The 24,439-nt window shown below is 46.9% G+C and overlaps 1 protein-coding gene across 1 annotated transcript; it reads right to left on the reverse strand.

The window, feature by feature from the left end:
* Positions 1-1,342: 1,342 nt before the first annotated feature.
* On the reverse strand, positions 1,343-23,931 carry Whamm (WASP homolog associated with actin, golgi membranes and microtubules). The gene is made up of 10 exons (XM_028873796.2): positions 23,264-23,931; positions 20,313-20,486; positions 16,853-17,003; positions 13,474-13,643; positions 12,275-12,440; positions 9,882-10,069; positions 6,575-6,661; positions 6,327-6,422; positions 3,812-4,286; positions 1,343-2,034 (listed from the first exon to the last, which is right to left on the reverse strand). Exons 1-10 carry the CDS (start codon positions 23,873-23,875, stop codon positions 1,745-1,747), a joined length of 2,409 nt encoding a protein of 802 aa, XP_028729629.1. The 5' UTR covers positions 23,876-23,931; the 3' UTR covers positions 1,343-1,744.
* Positions 23,932-24,439: the final 508 nt, after the last annotated feature.

Here is a 24,439-nt window from a genome sequence, read left to right on the forward strand (position 1 = left end):
CAGCCATGGAATTGGGACAGAACATGTCTGAGTTTGCCTGTGTGTGTGTGTGTGTGTGTGTGTGTGTGTGTGTGTGTGTGTATGCAATTCCAGTCATTTAAGCTTCAGAGCCACACTATGGGGCAGAGACAAGCACTATGAGGACATAAGATCAAAACCCGCAGTAGGAAAGGGAGCTGCTCGGGGGACCGCAGCCAATCCTCTGAGAATTTGTCTATCAGGTGCAGGGCTGGCCTTCACCCATGTGGGTTGGAAAGCCAGGGAGATAGCTCCAGAGGCACAAATCGATGGGCAGTGCTCAGGAGGGCACACTGTGGGGGTTGGAGTCAAGACTACAGAGGGCACACTGTTCCCCTCCATGGTCCTGAGTCCCGGAAGTCAGAGTACACGTTTACCTCAGGGTTGAGCCAAAAGGAGGAAAGGTAAGGGAGAAACAAGACAGAGAAATGAGCAAGAGAAAGTTCTAGAGAAGTTTTACAATACTAAAGACACAATTGGATCAGGAACTTCGGAAGAACTCACCTTTGAAAAGAGTCACTTTTTTGAAGGCATCTCAAAACCATTGACAAAAGCAAACTTTTGACAAACTCTTGTTATCCAAACCTGATGAAGCTTCCCAGGCCCTTACAACACTGAGATTGTGGTACAGAATGAAAACACAGAACCAACTGAAAGTCCCACAAAGTTGTGATGCTGCCAGCTTCTCAAATTCCAAATTCATTCCAGAGGCCCAGTTTTCTGCCTGCGTTGAGAGAGGAAGCCTGAGGCAAAGCCACATGCCCCACCACAGACACCCCTGAACCTGTGAGGGAGCAGGTAAGAGCCAGTGTGAGCTGGGACACACCAGATGTCAAAGCCAGACTGGCAAAGAAGCGCCTTCAGCAGTGTTAGCCCTGAGGACGTGACAGGTGGCAGAGTCATGGGTAGCCTGGCAGTGGCCACACAGAGATCTCCAGCAGGCGACAGAGGCAGGTCCAGGTATAGCTGCTGAAAGGCTTGGACGCCTCCCAGCCACGCTAGGTCGGTACAGGCCAGATGGAGTGCAGAAAAACTGAAGGCGGGAACAAGACATGTGGGTTCATTTTGTTTGGTAGAAATTCAGGACTGACATTGGGATAATGAGGTTAGGGGACACCCAGGCAGTCTGAACAGTGACTAGGCTGCTTTTTATTGGTCCCTTCCCAACTCCTGACCAGTTCCTGGGGTGAGCAATGCTGTTCCTGTGCCCTTAGCACTTGCTCAACTAAATGCTGAGCTGAAATCTTGGAAAATTTTCAGCCCACCCAAGCAGAAAGAACTTTGCTTTCATAGTGGGCCAGAGAACATTTCCTCGTGACACAGATGTATTATAATAGTGTTTATTATGAGTTTCTGTAGTGCTGGTACACAAAATAAATTTTATTTAAATATTTAAAGTAATTCTGGGATATAGGCAATTTATTCTGATTATTGCTAAAATCATGTTCACATTTGAGCCTTTAGTCGTGGAAGCAGTGTTCACACACATGGCAGCACACTGTTTAATGTACCCCACAGGGTTGCACCTCCAGGTCAGACGGTGCCTCGAGAGCAGACACAGTACTGTTCCCATGGCCAGCCTACCCACCTGGGCTTGTGGCAGTCACCACGCCTCCACTGTTCTCCACCGTTCTCCACGTGTTAAGGCCACATCAAAGCAGTAGTCCCGGGAAAGCCTTGCTGGTCTAGGGTTTATGGACCTGTCTGCCTTTGTCACCTGGAGACCCTAGCGGTCCCACTCGCCAGGACTCTGCTCATCACTGTCCTCTGAGTCAGCAGACACTCTCTTAATTCTTTCCAGGGCTGCCCTGATGCTCCTCTCCAGGTCACTGGTTCGCTTCTTGCTGGGCTCCACAGTTGCATCTGGGTGGACTTTCTTCAGCTGCACCCCCTGCCTGATGGCAGCCAGAACCTGTTCATTGACTGAGGTGCGGGGAGGGGGCAGGGTAGGTGCTTCGACTTTCCGGAGAGAGGCCCTGCCCTGCCGGAGAGAGGCCAGCACTTCATCCATAGAGCCTGAGATTGAACAGACAGCACGTATGAGGAAGAAGCATGTTTCCAGAACACATACCAGTTCATGCCATGACTTAAACACCCACGGTGCAGTGATCGGCTGTCAGAGCAGAACCAAGATGCTTGTTACAATCAGGACAACCTGGCAGCTGATGTTTTCTCCTGACTGCTTACCACCCGCTCCTTCAACTCCACTGAACTTCAGGCCACAGCCATACCCATCTTTTGTTGAAACACCTGAGACACCCTAGAGTTAAGGATGCCAGCAGTAGGACAATGTGATCACCAGGTGAGACTTAGCTTCCTCTGAGTTGTATCACCTCCATCTCCTTTCCCATTAAAAACATCTTGAACATGCGCTCTGCATTCTTCTACTTCAGTCTGGGCGATGAGTCAGACACTCACCCTGACAACAGGCACTCAGTGGTTCCCACACACAGAGGCTCAAAGGGATAAACTTATCAGCCGCTCAGTGAGTCCACGGGGAGGCACTGGCGCATTTCCTGTACAGCGAGCGGTGTTTAATTCCACCCACCTTACCTGAGGGGGCTAAGGGCTTGATTTTTGAGAGTATGAAATGCTGTCAAAACACAAATTAGCTCAGAGTTCCAAGACACTGGTGAGAAGCTATTTTCTAAAACTCTGGCACTCTGAGAGGTAAAACCTTTCTTTCCTTGCTTGCCAGACACAGGGCATGAGTACAGGCACTAACTTAGACATCAGCCAGGTAAGCCTTCAGGGTTAACAGTCATTTCTAGTTGGGGACTGAAGAGCTGGGCTATGGCTAACTAGCCTGTTCCATTCTGGACTCAAGCCCTCACCTTGTAATTCTGGATTACACCCCCTTTGAGAACGGATTGGGCAAGTTTGACAATCAAGGGTTCACACCTTACCCTCCAGTGCTGCACAGCATTCGTGGGTTGAGCAGAGCCCCTGCCCCCCCCTCCCCGCATTCAGCCTAAGCTGAGAACACCCACCCCCAAACACTAATCTAGGCAGACAGCAGTCACTCTGCCTTCACACTGAATTACAAACCCTACAGACGGCCGCCTGCCACCTGACCCTGCGGACACTCTCCTTCACACCCTGTTCTGGGTAGTGGAGCACCAAACTCACCACAAGCAGAGTGCTCAGTTAACCGTACCCAGCAGGTGTGTTCCATGGGCCTCATGCTCACTCCCATCCTGGTAACTGTATGTTTTAGGTGGAGCAACACACTCAGCCAGAGCACAATATTACCAGGCTTTATCTAAGGGAACCCTCCCCAAGGCAGTAGGCTCTGAGTCTTGGCAGGTTTAGCCCAGTGTCCCCAAAAGCCGATGTCTAAAGCCATAATTAGAATTATGCATGAGAACTGTGGCCCTCACTAAACAAATACTTGAGTGTATTCAGTATGAAGACAAAAGGTGGCCCAATTTTCCAGTATTCTCCATTAAATTCAACACTTCAGAGATGTAACACCATTTAAAGCTGTATTGAGAAACACTAGCCGAACTCAAATCCATGCTGAAGTCCGGGACAGCCTGAAGAGGACTCTTTAACAGCCTTAGGAGTGTGGCACTGTGATCAGCAAATGCAGAGATGTGTCTGCAGGCTGATGTAGCATGTCAAATTCAATCTCGCCTAGACTAACCACAATAAGAGTACTAACTAACAAAGCAACAAAGGGTGGGCTATTTGGAGACTGGAGAATTTTGAAGATGATTCTAAATTAAACTACCGAGACTTCTTCAACAGCTTAAGAACGCACAGGGAGGGAGAGCAGAACCGCAGGGCTTACCTGGACACTGGAAGTCTCCCAGACGAACACATGGTCTTTCAGCAGATGCCTCGCACACTAGAGAGAGTGGCTGGTCCTCTGGTGCTGAAGCCCTGAGTCCTAAATTCTGACGAGTAGTAGCTTGAGAAGAGGACAGAGTTGGGAGAGGAAGTGGTGGGGGCGGAGGAGGGGGTGGTGGGGGAGGAGGGGGTGGTGGCTGTGGTGGTAGTGACAGATCCTCACTGAATCGGGAGGGTGTCTGGTCACCAACTGGAACAAAAATCTGGACAGGAATACCACCAGAGGAGTCTTGAGGCTCAGGGGTTTTCATATTAGCTTCAGGTAAAGGAGTAACACTTCCGGTTTTGCTGGAGGCAGGGTGAGCTATCTTGTGACGAGCTGCTGAGGACCTCCTCGGAGAGCGTCCACCTGAGAGGTTTGGCACCGTGGTTTCTGAGCAAGCTGTTCTCAGTGCAGACGGAGGAGCTAGACGCTTCTGAGGGTGAGAAACTAGTGAGAGGTTGGCCACAGTGGAGCCATCAAAACGGTGCAGCTTCGCAAACAGACCCATAAACCAACACCGCCTGTGCACGGGCGTCCCAACCCATGAGAACTGCGGCCACCGACACAGCCATGCCACCGAGCTGTTTTCACAAGTTCAAGGAGCGTCGCAGGCATGGCCGCACCCTGGGCCAGAGGGAAGCCCTAGCTTTTTCAAAACAAAAAACAAAGAAAAAACAAAAACAAACAAAAACCCAAAAAACCCACAATTATATTGTTTGAGCAAGAGACCATATAATAATTTCTCTATAATAAAATGAAGATGGCCAGGTGGCGGTGATGCACGCCTTTAATCCCAGCACCTGGGAGGCAGAGCCAGATGGATCTCTGTGAGTTCAGGGCCAGCCTGGTCTACAGAGCGAGATCCAGGACAGGCACCAAAACTAGACAGAGAAACCCTGTCTCGAAAACAAACAAACAAATAAATAAATAAAATGAAGATGAAAAAGATGCATATAGATGAAAATAATGAATATAGATGAAAATATTCATAATAATCTTTTGGGGGGGAATAAAAACCTTCCTTTCAGCAGAGCACTTGGGTTGCAGTTACATGCCAGTGCTTCCTCGACAGTGATATGTTAGAGATGCATTGCAAAGGAAAAGGAAGCTGGGAGACCACTCAGGTAAAGTACTTGTGCAAACAAGAGAACCTGGGTCCAACCCCGAGCCCACACTAAAAGCTGGTGTTGGGGGGCAGGTGCCTGTAATCGCGGAGCTGAGGGGACCCGTGCAGCTCCCTGGAGCTTGCTGGCCAGCCAGCACGGCCAGCTTGGAGAGTGTCAAAAACCAAGGTGGGCCAGGGTGGTGGTGGTGGCGGCAGTGGTGGCGCACACCTTTAATCCCAGCACTCGGGAGGCAGAGGCAGGCCGATCTCTGTGAGTTCGAGGCCAGCCTGGTCTACAAAGCGAGTTCCAGGAAAGGTTCCAAAGCTACACAGAGAAATCCTGTCTCGAAAAAACCAAACCAAAACAACAACAACAACAAAAAAAAAAAAAAAAAAAAAAAAAGGTGGACAGCTCCTGAAGGACTCCAGAGGTTGTCCTCTGACCTCCACAGGCATGTGCGGGCTTACATGTACACACTAAAAATAGAAATGAAGAGAAGTCAGCTAACACTAGAGGCAGTGCTATTGAGAGCCATTCACTCAGAAAGGCGAGCAGGAACCCGAATTTGCTGTGATGTCAACAACAGCGCTGTAACCAGGCATGGTAGGTAGCACACACTAATACAGCAGCTGGGGGCTGATGCAGGACTGAGTTCTAGGCTACGCTGCGAGTCATGGTTTGAAAAGCATGGACTGTGGAGACAGGAGTAGGTGCAGTCTTATTGGAGGAGGTGGATCACTGGGACAGGCTTTGAGGTCTCAAAAGCCCACGCCAGGCCCAGCCTCTAGCTCTCTGTCTGCTGCTCATGGATCAAATGTAAGCTCTCAGCTGCCGCTGATGCCTGTCAGCCTGCTGCCATGCTTCCCGCCATGACGACAGTGGACTCCCCCTGAAACTGTAAGCAAGCCCCCAGTCAAATGCTTCTTGTCTAGGGAGCCTTGGTAGTGGTGTCTCTTCACAGGAACAACTAGGGAACATCTTAAGACCTGCCTCAATCAAAAGAAAAGAAAAGCCAGCAGTGGTTCATACTGTGGCTTTCCAAATTTTTGTTCCCGATTGTTAATAGCATTTTAAAATTTCTTTGTTATTGGGATGGAGAGATGGCTCAGAGGTTAAGAGCACTGGATGCTCTTCCAGAGGTCCTGAGTCCAATTCCTAGCACCCACATGGTGGCTCACAACTCTATAATGAGGTTTGATGCTCTTTTCTGGAATGCAGGCATACATGTAGACAGAATATTGTATACATAATAAATAAATCTTTAAAAATTCTATGTTATCTGTTCATAATACATTACACTCTTTTCTAGGGTGGATAAGGCTCATTTATCTCCCCAGACAAAGGAGGTGAGTCTTTCTGGAACTTACCTCCCTATATGCTCTTAGTCGTTCAAGTGTTTTTTGACGTTCATGGTTTATCCATTCTTTTTTCTTTTGTTCTTCTTCTTTTATTTTGTCTCTTTTCTATACATAAACAAACACATCCTTGTAAAGGCTCAGAATTCATCATGTATGTATAATTCGTCATGTATGTATTCATGGAGAAAGGAGGCCCACCCTCATCTGGCCCAGCTGTGTAGTTTCCACAGGCTAGCCCATCGATTTCAGGTACTCACCATCTGAATACTGTGGTGCTGGTGAAAATGTCTCACGCTCTCTTTAGCCTGCTGCAGTCTGAGCTGATGATTTTCTCGGCAGTGGTCCTGGTGGGATAATACAAGTCACACACATGGTTTTTAGAAAAACATGAGATACAGTAACGTTGGAAGCATTGCATTTTTGACTAACATGTAAGGTGTTCAGTTTCCACTGAGGGTCAAGGATAGGTCCTCCTCTACAGTCATGTGACAAGGACTGCCACAGGTGGCATCTCTTCCCAGCAGAGTGCTTTGAGATTTGAAGTGTCTCAACCATCTGCTTCATTACATTTATTGATTGATTGATTTTTGGTGGGGGAGGAGAATGCACACACACCATAGCACACAGACAGAAGTCAAGGACAGCTATCTGGACACACACATGCCATAGAACACAGACAGAGGTCAAGGACAGCTATCTGGACACACACATGCCATAGCACACAGACAGAGGTCAAGGGCAGCTATCTGGACACACACATGCCATAGAACACAGACAGAGGTCAAGGGCAGCTATCTGGACACACACACACCATAGCACACAGACAGAGGTCAAGGGCAGCTATCTGGACACACACATGCCATAGAACACAGACAGAGGTCAAGGACAGCTATCTGGACACACACACACACCATAGCACACAGACAGAGGTCAAGGACAGCTATCTGGACACACACATGCCATAGAACACAGACAGAGGTTAAGGACAGCTATCTGGACACACACATGCCATAGCACACAGACAGAGGTCAAGGGCAGCTATCTGGACACACACATGCCATAGAACACAGACAGAGGTCAAGGGCAGCTATCTGAACACACACACACCATAGCACACAGACAGAGGTCAAGGGCAGCTATCTGGACACACACATGCCATAGAACACAGACAGAGGTCAAGGACAACTATCTGGACACACACATGCCATAGCACACAGACAGAGGTCAAGGACAGCTATCTGGACACACACATGCCATAGCACACCAACAAAGGTCAAGGACAGCTTGCTGGAGTCAGTTTTCTCCTTCTGTCATGTTGGGTGGGTTCTGGTCATCGTGCTCAGCAGAATAGGCCTTTATAGTGCAGCCATCTCACAAGTGTGCTCTAACACGATTGTTTAGACCCACTTCCCCATGGTATAGATACTGAGTATATTCCAAAACTCATCTACAAAAACATAGCCCACCTAGAAATACTTGGAAAATGATGTTAAAAACTGTACTTCTCCCACTTATCCACTACCCTAGCCCTTCATATAGAGGGAAATGCAGCGACACTCCCTGCCCTGGGTGTGTTCAACCTGAGCTGCAGGGCTGATTTACTCTCACGTGCACTGTGAAATCTGTGTCACTAGAGTGACTATCTTCCAACAGAGGAAAGTCTTAGCTGAAGAGAAACTGTAGGGAGGGGCCGGAAGGTGGCTTAGCAGTCAAAAGCACTCAAGCTCTTGCAGAAGAACGGAGTTCAGTTCCCAGCACCCACACTGGGCAGCTCACAATGACCCATAGGGACCTGATGCCCTTTCCTGGCCTCCACAGGCATCTGCATCCATGTGCACATATACACATGCAAACACACATACACAAACATATAGAAATAAATCTTAAAAAAAAAAAGCTGCCAGGCAATGGTGGCCCACACCTTTAATCCCAGCACTCGGGAGGCAGAGCCAGGTGGATCTCCGTGAGTTCGAGGCCAGCCTGGTCTCCAAAGCGAGTTCCAAGATAGGCTTCAAAAGCTACACAGAGAAACCCTGTCTCGAAAAACAAACAAACAACAACAACAACAACAAAAGCTGTCCATTTGCCCTTGAAAGGTCCTGAGTGGCCAAGCTGTGATTTCAACCAACAGTGGCATCTGAAGGGGACCTCAGCTTCCATCCTGTCAGCCCGGTAGAAGAGCTGCTAGGCTGCAGAGAGGAGGCCACCATCTGCGGGGCAATGGCCAATGCTCCAGTCCAGTATAAGACAGTGCTTCTCAACCTGTGGGTTGTGACCTTCGGGGGTCGAATGACCCCTTCACAGGTCATCCGAAAACAGATATTTACATTACATTACAGTAGCAAAATTACAGTTATGAAGTAGCAAGGAAAAAAAATGTATGGTTGGAGGTCAGCACACCATGAGGAGCTGTATTAAAGGGTCGCACGTTAAAGGAAAGGTTGAGAACACTGGTAGAACAGCCCCTAGCCCAGAGCCTACAGCTCTAGCGCACAGACCTGCAAAGAGTAGTCCAGGAAATGACGTGTGTGAGGAGTAAGACCTCAAAGGCTAGAAAGGAGGGCACAGCTGGGCACCTGCCCGACATCCAAGCCACTGAGCATGCTGAGGTCGGCAGGCAGCTCAGTAAGGCCTGGCCTCAAAGGAAAACCAAGCTGGGCATGAGGGCTCTAGCTGACTGGCAGAGCACTTGCCTAATAAACAATCCCAAATGCAAAAGAAAAGGAAAAAATTAAAATTCCAGTAGTAAAGCACAATAAATATGAGCAATTACATAAAATATAGGAACTTTCTCTTCTACTGGAAAAATTATTTCTCAATGTTTTATGTAATGTAATTATATTGTTCTAGAAAAAAGCAAATGAGTTTCATTTTGCCTTGTTTTTTTAATTTTTTTTTGCCTTATGGATCTTTTGCTTGTTTATTTTAATTTTTCTGTTTTGTTTTTTAAGAGAGAGAAAAAAAGAACATAAAGTTGAGTGGGTAGGAAGGTGGGGAGCATCTAGGAGGAGCTAGGAGGGGAAAACATGATCAAAATATATTGTATCAAGTTTTTTTCAATAAAAAAAAAAAAAAGAAAACAAGCCAGGTGGTGGTAGCACACGCCTTTAACCCCAGCACTTGGGAGGCAGAGGCAAGTGGATCTCTGAGTTCCAGGCCAGCCTGGTGTCTTCATAGTAAGTTCCAGGATGGTCAGGGCTACACAGAGAAACCCTGCTCAAAAAACAAAACACACGCCAGTCGATGGTGGCACACACCTTTAATCCCAGCACTCAGGAGGCAGAGGCAAGTAGATCTCTGTGAGTTCGAGGTCAGCCTGATCTACAGAGTGAGTTCCAGGACAGGCACCAAAATTACACAGAGAAACCTTGTCTCAAAAACCAGGAAAAAAAAAAAAGTACCATAGACAGAGTGGAAATTCAATAAATAATTTTAAAATCTATTTGGCTCTACCCACAGAGATAAAAACACACAGAACATTACTCACTATACATACACACATACATATATACAGAGTAGATAAAACCTTCAATTCAAGTGAAACCCTAGCTGGAAGGACCGTACCCTTCTGCTCCTGAGCTGGGCCCTCCTGGCGCAGATGCGGCCCCGCTGAGCCTCCAGCTGCTGGCGCTGCTGGCTGAGCGCTCTCAGCTCTCCAGTCTCACCGCGGTGCAGCTCTGGGTCGTGAGCCAGGCCCTTCAGCTCCTCTGGGCTTTCACACGGGTCATAGTAGACCACTTCATCCTGTTTCTCTAAAGAGATTAGTGATTGTCTTAGACATGCTTTACTGTAAGAAATAATTCAAAAATGTCTCTAAATGTAAAGAAAGACTAGCTGTAAGTACATCTTGTAGAGGAAAACAGCATTAACATTACATACACACACTTCTTACATAGCAGCACACAGTAACATGTTCTGTGTGCTGGAAATAGCATTTTAATGGCCACATAGTATTCACCAGCTCAAGCATTCTCAGAATGTCCCAGTATTCTGTTATTTCCGATTTCAAGATGATAAACTTGTCTTCATATCAGAGAGAGAGAGAGAGAGAGAGAGAGTGAGAGAGAGAGAGAGAGTTTACTTCTTCCTTAGCAAACGAAATGAATGTTCAGGGTTCTTTATATCTATGCCAAACTCCCCAGCACAGCACAGGCTGTATCGCCGGTCTTCACTTTTGATTAGATATTGATTTTTTTTTAAACCATGCTTGTAACAATTCCAAACTCTACAGGAGCACACAGAATAAAAAGTTTTCTAACTCATCCCCAAACCTGAGTCCCATCCCAAAGGAAAACATCCTTCCAGATTAACTATTTAAAAATAAAACTTCCCCATAAATGTATAAAATGTTCACAACTGAAAAGAGCTGCAAAGGTTTGGGGTACCAGGATTAACCAAATGCCGAGGCCCTGGTGAGGACCATTGGACTGGAAGGGCCTGGAGAAAGAGACTGAAGATGTGGAGAGACCTACCATGATCTTGGGTGGGAGGAATCAAAACTGCAAGACGACAATTCTCCCCAAGTAATCTCTAATTTTAAGCACAATCCCAATCAAAATTCCAGGGAGTTTTTGTTTGATTCTAAGTTCATCTGGAAGAATAAAGAGGTGAGAGAGTCAGAGGGCATGAGCAGCAACAAGGGGTGTCAGCGTGAGCTCCGCAGGTACCGCAGGCACACATGAGTGCGGGGACCTCATTTCCAAACCCAGCAGCAGTCAGTAACATTGTGTGTGAAGGCATGACAGCGGAGGGACTGCTGGGAGACAGAGGGGACACGGGGTGGTGAGGACAAGGACGGCTGTGAGCAAAGCTTGTATAAAAAATAAGGAAAACAGAGGGCCAGAGAGATGGCTCAGTGGTTAAGAGCACTGATTGCTCTTCCAGAGGTCCTGAGTTCAATTCCCAGCAACCACATGGTGGCTCACAACCATCTGTAATGAGATCTGGCGCCCTCTTCTGTATACATAATAAATAAATAAATCTTTAAAAATAAGGAAAACAGATGTGAGGTGTGGTGGTGCACATCTGTGATCACCCTCAGCGGGGCTGAGGCAGGAGGGTTGAAGTGGGTTTGAGGCCAGCTACAACTACATAGTAAGACCCTGTTCAAAACACCAGAAAGAACAGAAAAATGGGGCGGGGAAGAAAAGGTAAACTTCTCAAAGAAAAATGTCCATTAAGTTATTTTCAGTATCAATTGTAATTAAATAAACAACTGTTAGATGCCATTCTCTCTACCGAGTATCTGGAAATTCAAAGAGAACGGCATAAATGTGGAAGGTCCACCCCCACCTGCTGATAGGGTATCCTTTTATGTGGCCTCTCTAGGGCTATTAGGAAATTCAGGAGCTAGAAACAATAGAGGGAAGAGGAAGATATATTTCAAATTCCTGTTCTAATGCCATTATGGTAAATAGATATTAAAATGTTAATAAGCATTGCCCTTAACCCAACCATTCTCTCTTTAGAAATTTATCTCATAAATTATCAGGAAAGTTTTCTGTTGCACTGATGTTCAAGACAGGGAGAAACCAGAAATCACAGTATGCCTGTAAAACAATGGAATACTATGCAGCCATTAAAATTCTGAGGGTTTTAAAAAATTATTAATACTTAAATGAGTTTATTGTGTATTAGGTTAAAAAATGAGGTGACTTGGTAGAGTATACAGTTTTGGTTTTAAAAACCGATACTAATTTCTATGTATGTAGCACTTTTAAAGACCCTCCAAAGTTACCAGGAATTTGCTTTCACTTAACACCTCTATACAATGGTCACAAGGTTTTCTTTGTTTCTTGTGTGTTTGAATATACTGTTGAATAATAAAAATTCTGAAGGGAAATTAAAAACATTCAATAGATTTAACGGGCCATTTATAAGAAGAAATTGATAATCGGTCTATATTTCCTCGAAACATGTGACTCAAAATTTCATTCTAACATAAACTTGAATGTTACCTTTTATAAGTCTCTTCACAGAGTCCAACTGTGTGACAAGGATCATCTCTTCACTCCTCAGGATCTCAAGTTTAACCTCATACAGCTCCAACTGAATCTCATAATACTGTATCTCCAGCTCATCTACAACATCTGTGTTCTTTCCTTGGTCTGGAAGATCTTCCATCTGGTTTGTATGGAGAAAGGAAAGGATGATTAGCATAGTAAGAGCACACTGCCACGCATCTTCATGGGGCGACATAAGAGAGAAGCCATGCCGAGACACTTCCACCTCATCTCAAGACAAGTTGACCTCCTCCAGCATTCATACACTCCACCTTAAAGCAAGTCAACACATCCATGGTCTAGAAACATAATGGTAATGAGACCATGTCAGGGATGGAAGGTGTCACCCCAAATTTAAATGTTGGCACTCTAAGCCCCAATGGGACAGTACTGAGGGAGCCTTTGGAGGTGATCAGTTTTGATGAGGTTGAGGTAAGACCCTGTGGTGGGAAGGCTCTTAGTAGTCTCTTCTCCAGAGACAGGAGAGGCCTGTGAGCACACAGCAAGGTGTGGCCAGAGCCAGCAAGACAGCCCTCACCAGATGCTGAATCTGAAGAAGGCACCTCAATCTTTGGATGTCTAGTTTCCAGAGCTGTGAGAAATAATTAAATATCTTTGTAGTCAGCCCCCATATGGCATCTTCTTACAAGCAGCCTGATCTAAGGCAGCTAATGATAAGATTCTGTTTTGAAGCTCCAAGATTATAGAAACTACTTACCTGACTATGAGCCAATGAAGAGCCACTTAGATTAAGATACGGTGGAGCACACGCTTAGCTATACTGGGCTAGGAGAGTGGTGCTTTGGCTCCAGAACACTGTCACAGGGTGTGTGTGTGTGTGTGTGTGTGTGTGTGTGTGTGTGTGTGTGTGTGTGTGTGTGTACACATGACTACATACTGAACATATTGCTGGATTGATTTTTTTAGAGAATCCCCCCCACTCCAATCCTAAACTCAGTGTCACAAAACAAACCCTGGGCTCTATTTCAGAAACACCTTGAGAAGCAGGAAGGGAAGCATCATGGCCCACCTTCATTAGCAGCGTATCTACTGGAAGCCTGTGTTGGGACACACAAACAAAGGGAGCTGGTCCCCAGTGCCGAGGAGGAAAGGGCAGCGTGCTTTGGAGGGAAGTGTGTCTGCTCTCATCTCACCTTCCTCTGGATTTCGGCGCACCTGTGCTTCAGACACAGCTCTTTGGCTCGCATAAGCTGCAGAGTCTCCCGAGCTAACATGAGCTGGAGATTCTCTAGCCTGGGCATGGCTGTGGCCCAGGCAGCCTGGCCAAATCTCTTCCGATCCTGCTCCATCTGTTTCTGCATTCCTGAGTTTATAATTAATAAAAGGAAACAGAAATGCAACACATTAATGAGTCCTGAGTTCCTTCTTCAGTGCTCTTCTTTTTATAAAATCCTTTTAAAACCTCTTTATAATTTTATTGTCACACAAGTAACACTTGGTCATTGATAGAAGGAAGATTTTAGGTATTCAATTTAAAAGCAGGACAATAACAGCTCATGATCCACCTCCCTGAGCCACCTGCTTTTACAGCTTGGTCCCAGACTATTTCTACGGCTAGACAGGCTCATGTGAACAGTCTGGCCAGCATTAAACTCATTACTCTGCTTTCAATCGACTTTCAGATCCTACTATACTGGTGTGCTGGTTAGTTTCTTTCAACTTGACGCAAACTAGAGTCACCTGGGCAGAAGAACGTCAATTGAGCAGTTGCCTCCATCAGACTGTCCTGTGGACAGGTCTGTACGGCATTTTCTTGACTACTGACTGATGTAGGAGGGCCTAGCCCATTGTGGGTGATGTCACCCCTGGCAAGTGGTCCCCAGTTGTATAAGAAAGGAAACTGTTGACTTCAGCCAGGGAAGCAGCCCCCAGCTCCAGCAGGCACTCTCTGGGAACCCACAGGCCACTGTGGCCAGGGAAGCAGGTGGCTAACTGCAGATCTTCACCTCTCCCTCAGCTCCCCCAAATCCAGTTCCCAGTCTCATCCCCAGCTCTGCAGCAGACCACCTGCTGAGGCCGACCTCTGCACCCCCAGCCCATCTCCAGTGGACCACACAGATCTTCCCTTTCGAACTCCCCTCATGACTCACTGCTTATCCCAGTCCCCAACTCCAGCAGGCACTCCCTAGGAACCCACAGGCCCTTCCAGCCAGGGAAGCAGGGAAGCCAACAGCCCATCTTCACCTCTCCCTCAGCTCCTCAAGTCCAATTCCCCAGCCTCATTCCCAGCTCTGTAGCAGACCAGCTACTGTGGCCTCTCCTCACTCTGCCCCCATTTCCCAGGGGACTAAGCAGATCCTGGTGGAACACTAGGCTTTCCTCCCTCCAGTGGACCCCCTCACATCCCCCTCCTAGCCCATTCCTGTTACGAAGTGTCAGCTCCCACTGTCTAGAACACCTGCCAGCCCCAGGGACCACAGCGGTCAGGATCCCAGAAGCATTTCCTACCAGACAACACACAGCCACCACACTCTCCAAAGAACCAGAGAGGGCATCAGAAACCAAGAAACAAAACACGTCACAAAGACCAGATAGCAGCTCCTAGAATCGCAATCTTCCCAAACCCAGATGCCTAGATGCCAGCACAAAAACACAATTAAGACAGCCAGGACAATGTCTCCTCTAGAGACCAGCAACCGTATCTCAGCAGGCTGTGAGTATTGCAACTTAGCTGAAGCACAAGAAAAAGACCTCAAAATAATCTTTATGAATATGATAGAGGTCCTTAAAGAGGAAATGAATAGGCCGGGTGGTGGGGAAGGCGGCAGCACACACCTTTAATCCCAGCACTTGGGAGGCAGAGGCAGGCAGATCTCTGTGAGTTCGAGGCTGGCCTGGTCTATAGCGTGAGTTCCAGGACAGGCTCCAAAGCTACACAGAGAAACTCTGTCTCAAAGAAAAAAAAAGAAGAAATTAATAAAATCCTTGAAGAAATCTATGAAAACACAAACAGTGGAAGAAAATGAATTAAACAGTTCAAAATGTGAAAGTAGAAACAGAATCAATAAAGAATACCCAAACTGAAGGAAATCTGGAGAGGAAAAATTTAGAAACTCTGATAGGAGCCTCAGAGGCAAGCCTCCACACACAACACAACAGATGGAAGAGAGAATCTCAGGTACTGAAGACAAGACAGAAGAAATGAGCACCTTGGTCAAAGAAAATGTTAAATCAAAAAAAAATCCAGGAAATCTGGAACACTATGAAAAGACCCATTTTAAGAATAACAGAATAGAAAAGGGGAAGAAACCACAGTCAAAGAAAGGCACAAAAAATATTCTCAACAAAATTATAGAAGAAAATTTCCCTAACCTAAAGAAGGAGATGCCTACGTATCAAGGTCCAAGAAGCATACAAGAACACCACTTAGACTGGACTAGGAAAGAAAGTCCACGGAGCTAGCACATAACAATCAAAAAAAAGTACAGAAAAAGAGAGAATATTAAAAGCTGCTAGGGAAAAAGACCAAATAACATATAAAGGCAGAACTATTAGAATAACACCTGACTTCTCAATGAGACCCCCCCCCCAAAAAAAAAAACCAGGAGGGCCTGAACAGATGTTCTACAGATTCCAAAACAGCACAGATGCCAGCCCAAGCTACTGTACCCAGTGAAACTTTCAATCACAATAGATGGGGAAAATAAGAGATTCCATGATAAAAACCAAATTTAAGCAATGTCTGTCTACAAATTCAGCTGTACAGAAGGCACTAGAAGGAAAACACCAGTCCATAGAGCTTAACAACACCCAAGAAAACACAAGGAATAAATAATCCCAGACTGCGAATCAAAGGGGGAACACACACACACACACACACACACACACACACACACACACACACACACACCTCCACCACAACAACAAAATAACAGGAAACAACAAACACTGCTCATTGATATCTCAACATTAATGGTCTCAACTCCCCAATAAAAAGACACAGGTTAACAGAACGGATTGAACACAGGATCTATCCTTCTGCTGCACCCAGAAACACATCTTCACATCAAGGATAGGCATCACCTCAAGATAAAAGGACAGAAAAAGATATTCCAATCAAATGGACCTACGAAGCTAGCTGGTGTAGCCATTTTAATATCTGACAAAATAAACTTCAATGGTCTGGCTTTAAGTTCTATTTGCCAAGTTCTCTTGAGCCACAGAGCCTTTGTAAATGCCCGACTCCTCTCCAGTCCGTGTACTATTCAGGTGTGGGGCAAGCATACCTCTCAGAGGCCTTTCCTGAGCACCCCAATCAGACCCCATTGCTTTCACAGGATCTCAGAGCCCTGTTTTTCTTCTTCAGTGTTGCTCACTGCCTCTGCCATTTATCATGTGCTGAACGAACATATCACTTCTCTCTGCTCATCAGGCTAGAAGGTGGTCATGCTTATCCTTCCACTGAATTCCCAGTACCCAGCAAATGTGGTTCCTGATACTGAGGATGCATGCAAATGTTTCCCGAGTAAAATAAAAGTTACATATATCTTAGAACAGTGGTTTTAGTATTACCTGTTAATGCTGTGACTGTTTCCCTAAAATAATTCACAGTGATATCCTGAATAGAGACCGCTGCTTCTTCAGCCCGTCTGGTCCATTCACTGACTTCCTTCTGTAGAGAAACTACCCTTTTAGGACCCAGGTCATCCTCATTCAGGGACTTCTACAAAAAAAGAGATGTAGTGCTGTTAGGAAATTCTGAAGCGGCTGTGTTACTGTTGTAACCACTCACGTCACTACTGATTAGTCAGTTTCTGACTGAGTACCAGTGGGTCGGTGCTGGCACCACTGGAAGACAGAAGTGCACTCCACTGGGTACAGAGGGAAACCACTGACTTCGCATTACTAGAACTTTTCCAGGGTACACGGTTGTGCAAATGAGATGTCTGTGGTTCAGCACTCTGAACTCAAGTGTTGCTTCTGCTATAGTTTCTTTAGGAACCTTAAATACTTAGTGCTTAAATTAATGCAATATGGTCACCTAAAAGATATTCACATCTATGTATTCAGAGTGATGACCATCCAAACCTATGGACTGAATGTTTGTGGGCCCTGAAATTCATATATTGAAGCCTACACCCCCAATTTGATGGTATTAGGTCATGGGGATCCTGCTCTCATGATTAGGATCGATGCCCTTATACAAAGGGAAAGGCATAGGTCTCTCTGCTCTTTACTATGTAAGGACACATCAAGACAGCCAGTCAAACGCCAGCAAACGATTTCCTCTCACCAGGTCTGCAGCGCCTGTCCTTAGACTTCCCAGCCACCAGAACTACAAGGCCAAGTTCTCTTGTTTACAAGCTGCCTGGTTTGCGGTGCACTCTTCCAACAGCCTGAACTAAGGGCTCCTGTGCACCAAGCATCCAGGGTCCTTCTACAAAGCTTGATTCAGTGACACTGGCAGAGTGGGTTAGTGTTACACAAATGCAAGCCAAAGCTACAAGATACCACTTCCCACCCACTAGGATAAAAAGACAAACAGAACTAGTGTTGAAGGCAGGCATGGTGACACATTGTAATCCCAGCACTTGGAAGGCTTGAGGCAGGAGAACTGCTAAGAATCAAGGCTAATATGGGCTATATAGCAATATCTGATCTCAAAAAAAAAAAAAAAAGACCAACAAAACATATCAAGTGTTAGTGTTGACACAAATCTGAGCTTACACTTAGGTGTACTAAAACAGTGCACTTGATTCTGGAAACAGTCTGGCAGCCTTCAAAAGGTTAAACTTTTTTTAAAAAAACTAGATAAACATTACCATGTGACCAGCAGTTCCACTTCCCTGTGCATACACAAGAGAAACAAAAGAATGTAAGGCAAGTGTGGCTTGTGCCTATAATCCCACACTCAGAGGCTGAGGGAGGAAGACTGCTGTGAATTCAAGGTCATCCTAACCTAGTGACCAGGTCAGTCTGAGCTATGGTTGAGATCCCGACTGAAAAGAATGGGGGGAGTGGGACAGTACAGGTGTGCACACACATATGTTGATGGCAGCACTATTCATATATAAAAAGTGTAAATGATCCAGGTGTCCAACAAGGGTTAATGGGTAAGCAAGAGCAGTATATTCTTATAATGGCAGTTATCTGTCAATAAAAAGAAATGAAGTCCTGACGGCTCTGCATGGCCAATTCTTAAACAAACCCACACACATTGTGGAGTTCCATTTATCTGAAATTTCTGTGGGCTGGAGAAAGAGCTCAGAGGGGAAAGTCCTTGCCTTCCTTGCCTGAGTTCAGATTCTAGAACCCACCTAAAGTAGATTCCATAATCCATCTAAAGCCAGACACAATAATGTGCTCACAATACAAGTGTTGTGCCAAAATGGACAGTGGAGACAAGATCTCCAGCAGCTCGGGGTCAGCTAGCCTGCACTCACACATAAACAAGCACATACACACCCATCATATACACAAAGATAAAAAAATAAAAATAATAAAATTTCCACAGCAGCCAAATATAGAGACAAAGTAGATTAGGGATTGCATAAGGCTGGAGAAAATGAGAAATGACTGCTAGTGGGTATGAGGTTTCTTTTGAGGGTAAAAGTATTCTAATATTGTTGGCTGGAGAGATGGCTCAGCGGTTAAGAGCACTGGCTGCTCTTCCAAAGGTCCTGAGTTCAATTCCCAGCACCCACATGGTGGCTCACAACCATCTATAATGAGATCTGGTGCCCTCTTCTGGCCTGCAGGTCTACATGCAGACAGAACACTGTATACATAATAAATAATCTTAAAAAAAGACGGCTCAGTGGGTAAAGGCACTTGCTGCTAAGCCTGATGATCTGAGTTCAACCCCTGGACATGTGGTGGGAAGAGCAAACCTATTTTCCATAAATTGTCCTCTGACCTCCACGTGTGCTACACAAAACACACACACACACACACACACACACACACACACAAGAAAAAAGTGTTCTAATATTAGAAAGTTGGTAATGGTCACACAACCTGAATGTATTAAAAAGTCCTGAATTGTACACTTCCCATGCATGATCTATGAGTCATACTTCAATGATAACCTCACACACACACACACTCCAATCAACAGACTTTCCCAACAGTGATGAAAACAACCCCATCTGAGGGTTAGAGCAGCATGCACAGAACAACTTCCTGCCAAGGTCACAAAGGTGCCTAGGGAAAGATGGTGCAGTGCAGAAGGAGAGCGGGAATCTGGCTGTCGTCTCCTGGTTCTAGCTGGCTGGACAAAAGGCAATATTAATGATGCCTTTTCTAAATGGGGTCACCCTAATGGAGTCAGAATGACAGCAATTACTAAAGCTTAATTACTGATTACAATCCAGGGCCCTGCTATTTAAATTTGCATCTCATTTCTAAGAAATCTGCATGTGTCCTTACAGGTGCAAAATAAGACGAAGGGAATACATGTCATATCAAAACCATTCATCAGCAAGGACAGTGTCCATGCAGGGATTGGTAAAATGAGCAGCACAGTATCTTCACTTTCAATCCTTGATCTCCCCTCTTTGGGGGGAGGGTTTGCACATGCTCAGCAGGCAGTCCACTGCACAGCCACAGCCCCCAGCCCCCCACCCGTCCTTTCTCACTCTTTATTTTGAAACTAGGTCTCACTAAATTTCCCAGGCTGGCTTTGAATCTCTGTTGCCCAGGCAGGCCTTAGGCCTACCTCCTGAATGGCTAGACTCACAGACCTGTGCCACCAGGCCTGGCTGTTCTTGTTGTTTGTGGTTTTATGTCCAGGGCCTAGGACATGCTGGGCACAGAGCTCTACCACTGAAGAACACTGCCTGCCATCACAGCCTTGGGAAGTGGAGGCAGGAGGATCAAGCGTCAAGGCCAGCCTTAGCTACATTGTAAATTTGAGGCCAGCCTGGGCTACATGAGACCTTGTCTTTAAATAAATAAATAACATCATCTAAATATAAAGATCTCAGAATAAAAATACAGAAGGTAGTAAGATAAAAAATATCAGGAAACATACCAAAATATCAAGCTTACATGAGGTCGCAACTTCTCGCATATCTCTAAATGGCTGCAGTAAATACTGGAAGAACATGGTTGCCGTGGTAACTAATTCTTGATACGCTTCATCTTCCTCTTGATAAACTTTCATTAATGCTACCATGGTGTTGGCTTTTCCGTGATCTTGAAGAACCTAAAAGGCAAAAATGTAAATAAAGCTTAAGTCTGGACATTTAAAATAATATCAAAAATAAATAAAAGAAACCCAATACTCTTGATTTTTAAACACTAAGTAAACATGAAAATGCTCTCCAACTAAAAAGATGAGTAACACAAAAGTGGTTAAATAAGAAGGCTTGTCCATGGGGCAATACTACTATTACTGTTTTCACAGTCATTCAGCACTGCTCTAAGACTGTAGATCCCATGAGGACTTAGCACGATGGCTCAAGCCTATAATCCCAACACTTGGGAGGCTAAAGCAAGAATTTTACTCTGAGTTTGCGGCCAGCCTGGGCTAAATAGCTATTTCCAGATGGCTGGTCTATAAAGCAAGGCCCAGTCTCAAAGAATACAAACAAGTGAAGACACTTGGACACAGCTAGATTAGAACTGTAGTAGCTGAGAATGAACTTGAACTTGGAGGAAATGTAACTTCCCGGTATACAGATGTGAAGAGATTAAGATGCGGTGGGGGGTAAGAAGTGAAGTGTTAAAAGGACCAATTCTGAGCTAAGTCTGGTGGAATGGACCTGTAATTCGGCTACGCTGGGAATGTAAAGCAGCAAGTGGCTCAGGCCTTAATTACAACTACTTTGGGAAGCTGAAACCGGTTCAATCCTGGAGCAGAAAGCTTCTAAAAAGCATGGACTATCAGAAAAGTAGAATAAGGCCTCCGAGGTTGGACTGTAGGATGGCAGGCATGGTGAGCATGAGGTGGGGCCTGCCTGGGCTACAGAGAGTTCAAGGCCAGCCTGGGCAACTGAGTAAGATGCTGCCCAAAAATAAAAAGTAAAGGCTGAGGAGGTAGTTCAGCGGTAGAGTGCTGGCCTGGCACCCACGAGGCCCATCTCCAGCACTGACTAAATAAATAGCCAGTCTGATATAAAATGGTCAGCTTAAGGATCCAACGCTGGCCGGCCTGAAAACCTCCTGTAGTTTCCTGTATTATAAGGTGAAATCAGCACGGGAAGAAGGTGTGTGAGCTATGCAGAGTAAAGTGATTCCAACCGAGCTAGGGTGTGGTGGCAAAACCTATAATCCCAGCACTTCAGGGCCTGAGGCAGAGGGTCACCACAGTCTGAGGGCAGCCTGGGCTACATGGTGAGTTCCAGAACAGCTTGGGCTACTATGTGAGAGAGACCCTGTCTCAAAATAAAGACTCCACTCACAGAAACCTTTTATAAAGGCATTTTAGCTTATAAAGACTCAGTCTATATTTAGCTTCAGATAATAGACACCCACCAAGATTTTGCTATGTGGCTGAATTCTTCTTACACCTCTCCTTCCTCACAACACAGCAAAGCCACTGCTTAGTAATGGCTGTCATAATCGGCTTCAGCTGTCAACTTGACACCAGGGAGAGAGGAACCTCAACCCAGCAACAGTTCCATCAGATATATGTCTGTGGAGAATTTTTTTTTCTCTTTAAATTGCTAAAGTGATAGAAGTGGACCTAGCCCATGGTGGGTCTTTGGACCCCTGGGCAGGTGGTCCTGGGCTGTCTTAAGAAAGGTAGCTGAACAAACCAGGGAAAGTAAGCCAGTAACCAGCCTTCGCTTGATGATGGACTGTAACCTGTAAGCCAAATAAACCTTTCTACACCCGGGTGTTTATCACAGCGACAGAAAACAAACTCATGAGAAACGGGGAATGTCCAGGGAGTGTCCATGCATAGAATGAAGCTCTGACACTGGGCTCTCTCCGGGAAACGGTTGCTGGATAAAACATACACTCTCCCTAAATCTCTCAGTGAAGATTTCAATGCCTCCCTCCCTTTAGGGTCTGTAAGTGTACCACACAAATAATGTGTGTCTCAAGCTATATTGTTGCCATTCCAAACTGACAATAAAGCCTCCCTTCCCGAGGGCTTTCCACTTGATATGTATTGCTTAAAGAATAACAATAAACCAGTGGTGGTGCATGCCTTTAATCCCAGCACTCGGGAGGCAGAGCCAGGCGGATCTCTGTGAGTTCAAGGCCAACCTGGTCTACAGAGAGAGATCCAGAACAGGCACCAAAGCTACACAGAGAAACCCTGTCTCGAAAAAACCAAAAAAAAAGAATAACAATAAAACTATCGTTTAAAAGAGTGAATTCCAGGAAAAGGCTCCAAAGCTACACAGTGGAACTCTGTCTCAAAAATTCAGAAAAAAAAGAAAAAGCCACTCATCCTCTAAGACATTTTTTAGCCATCTCTCACCGTCCCCAGAGGACCCAGATTTGTTGCCATTGAGCTTTTGTTTTTATTTCCTACGGGTATGCGTTGTTTTCAGTTTTGCTTTCGATATTTTCTGGCCTTTCCCATTACAACATCCTGCTCTACCAAGACCAGGGAAAAGGTGAAGGGCGGAGCCTGGCTCAAATCTGCAAGTAAACTTCTAAGCCAGTAATGGTGGCGCCCGCCTGTAACCCCAGGATTTGAGAGGCTGAGGCAGAGGACTGCCGTTGAGTTCAAAGTCAGCCTAGACCACAAAATGAGACCCTATTTCGAGAGAAAGAGAGAGCGCGCGCGCCGTGGCGCAGAGCCGCACTCTGATAATCCCAGCCCTTGGAGAGGCAGAGGGATGAGGAATTCAGGCCAGCCTGGGGTACCTGAGACCCTGCCTCAGAAAACAAACCCCGGAAAACTACTCTGCGGCCCCAGCACCGGCCTCCGCTCCCTCGCAGCCTGGGCGCCGGTGCCCCAGCGTCACCGGGCACGCGCAGTGTCCCGGGCACCCGCCCTCGGCCCGGCCCGACGCCGCGTACCTGGCGCAGCCGTGCGGCCGCCCCGTCCAGCCGCGCGCGGAGCGTCTTCTCCCGGAACTCGCGCAGGCCCTCGCAGTCCGCCGGGTCGCCCGGGACCGGGAAGAGCACGTCGCGCACGGTGGCGCCGCCGCAGCCCTCGGCCGCCTGGCCCAGGTAGCGCTCCAGCTGGCGGCACAGCTCCTGCAGCGCCGCGTCGCCGGGCTCCACGGGCGCCGGCCACATGAGCGCCCACAGCCCGCGCCTCAGGCCCCAGCCGCGGCCGCCGGCCGCCTCCACCTCGGGCGGCAGCGGCGGGAAGCAGCGCTCCAGGGCCGGCCACAGCGCCGCCAGCTGCCGGTGCGCGCCCCGGAACCCGGCGGCCGACAGCAGCCCGGCCCAGCTGCACCCCCCGCCGCCGCCGTCGGGCGGCCCGCGCCTCCGCTGCGCCGTGCGGTCGTGACAGGTGACGGCGAACTGGCCCTCCTCGGCGTTCCAGGCCACCAGGAAGCGCAGCTGGTGTCGCTCGGGCTCCCGGAAGAGGTCCTCGCGCAGCGGCACCCAGCCTTCCAAGCTGTCCGGCTGCTCGCAGTCCATGGCCGCCGCACACCCCCAGACCCCGCCGGGCCGGGACATTTTTCGCGAGCGGCTACTGCCGGTCAGCTGCGCAGCAGTTCCCGCCCCCCTTCCTTCTGATTGGCTGTCTGGGGGAGGCGGTCCAGAGTTGATTAAATGAGAGCCAATGAAAAGTCTTTTGGAGGAGGCGGGACGGGGGGGGGGTCTCCCTTTTTACAGCCCTAGCTGACCGTTTTAACTCACTAGGTAAACCATGCTAGCCCTGAGCGATTAGAGATCCACCTGCCTCTATCTCGTGAGTGCTGGAATTAAAGGGGCACGCTGCAGGAGAGCAGCTCCGACCTGTCGAAGGGTTCTTGAGGAGAGGAGAGAGGAATGAGGAAGTATTAGAAATACAGACGGACACAACAGCATAGCTTCCGGAGAGCCCTGGGTTAATACCCAATCGCCCAGAGTTTTATTCTAATGGGCTTTTTATACGCTACCAAGGGGAGAGAATCAAAAGACCTCCCCCTTTCAAGATCAAAGTATCTTACAACGTACAGCTAAGTGTAAACTCTTCAAAATACCTGGCAAACACGCCCCTGGCCAAACCATCCTATTATGTAGCCCTGCTGGGTAAAG

The sequence above is a fragment of the Peromyscus leucopus genome, chromosome 1 (genome assembly GCF_004664715.2).
Source record: "Peromyscus leucopus breed LL Stock chromosome 1, UCI_PerLeu_2.1, whole genome shotgun sequence".
Lineage (NCBI taxonomy): Eukaryota > Metazoa > Chordata > Mammalia > Rodentia > Cricetidae > Peromyscus > Peromyscus leucopus.

What these genes read in the sequence shown, in the direction of transcription:
- Whamm (XM_028873796.2), bottom strand. Translation starts at nt 23,875, where the DNA reads ATGTCCCGGCCCGGCGGGGTCTGGGGGTGTGCGGCGGCCATGGACTGC. An exon ending in CCCAGCTCAGGAGCAGAAGG is followed by an intron (nt 6,662 to 9,881) that starts GTACGGTCCTTC and finishes TTATCCCACCAG; the next exon opens with GACCACTGCCGAGAAAATCA. An exon ending in AGCACCACAGTATTCAGATG is followed by an intron (nt 6,423 to 6,574) that starts GTGAGTACCTGA and finishes GTTTATGTATAG; the next exon opens with AAAAGAGACAAAATAAAAGA.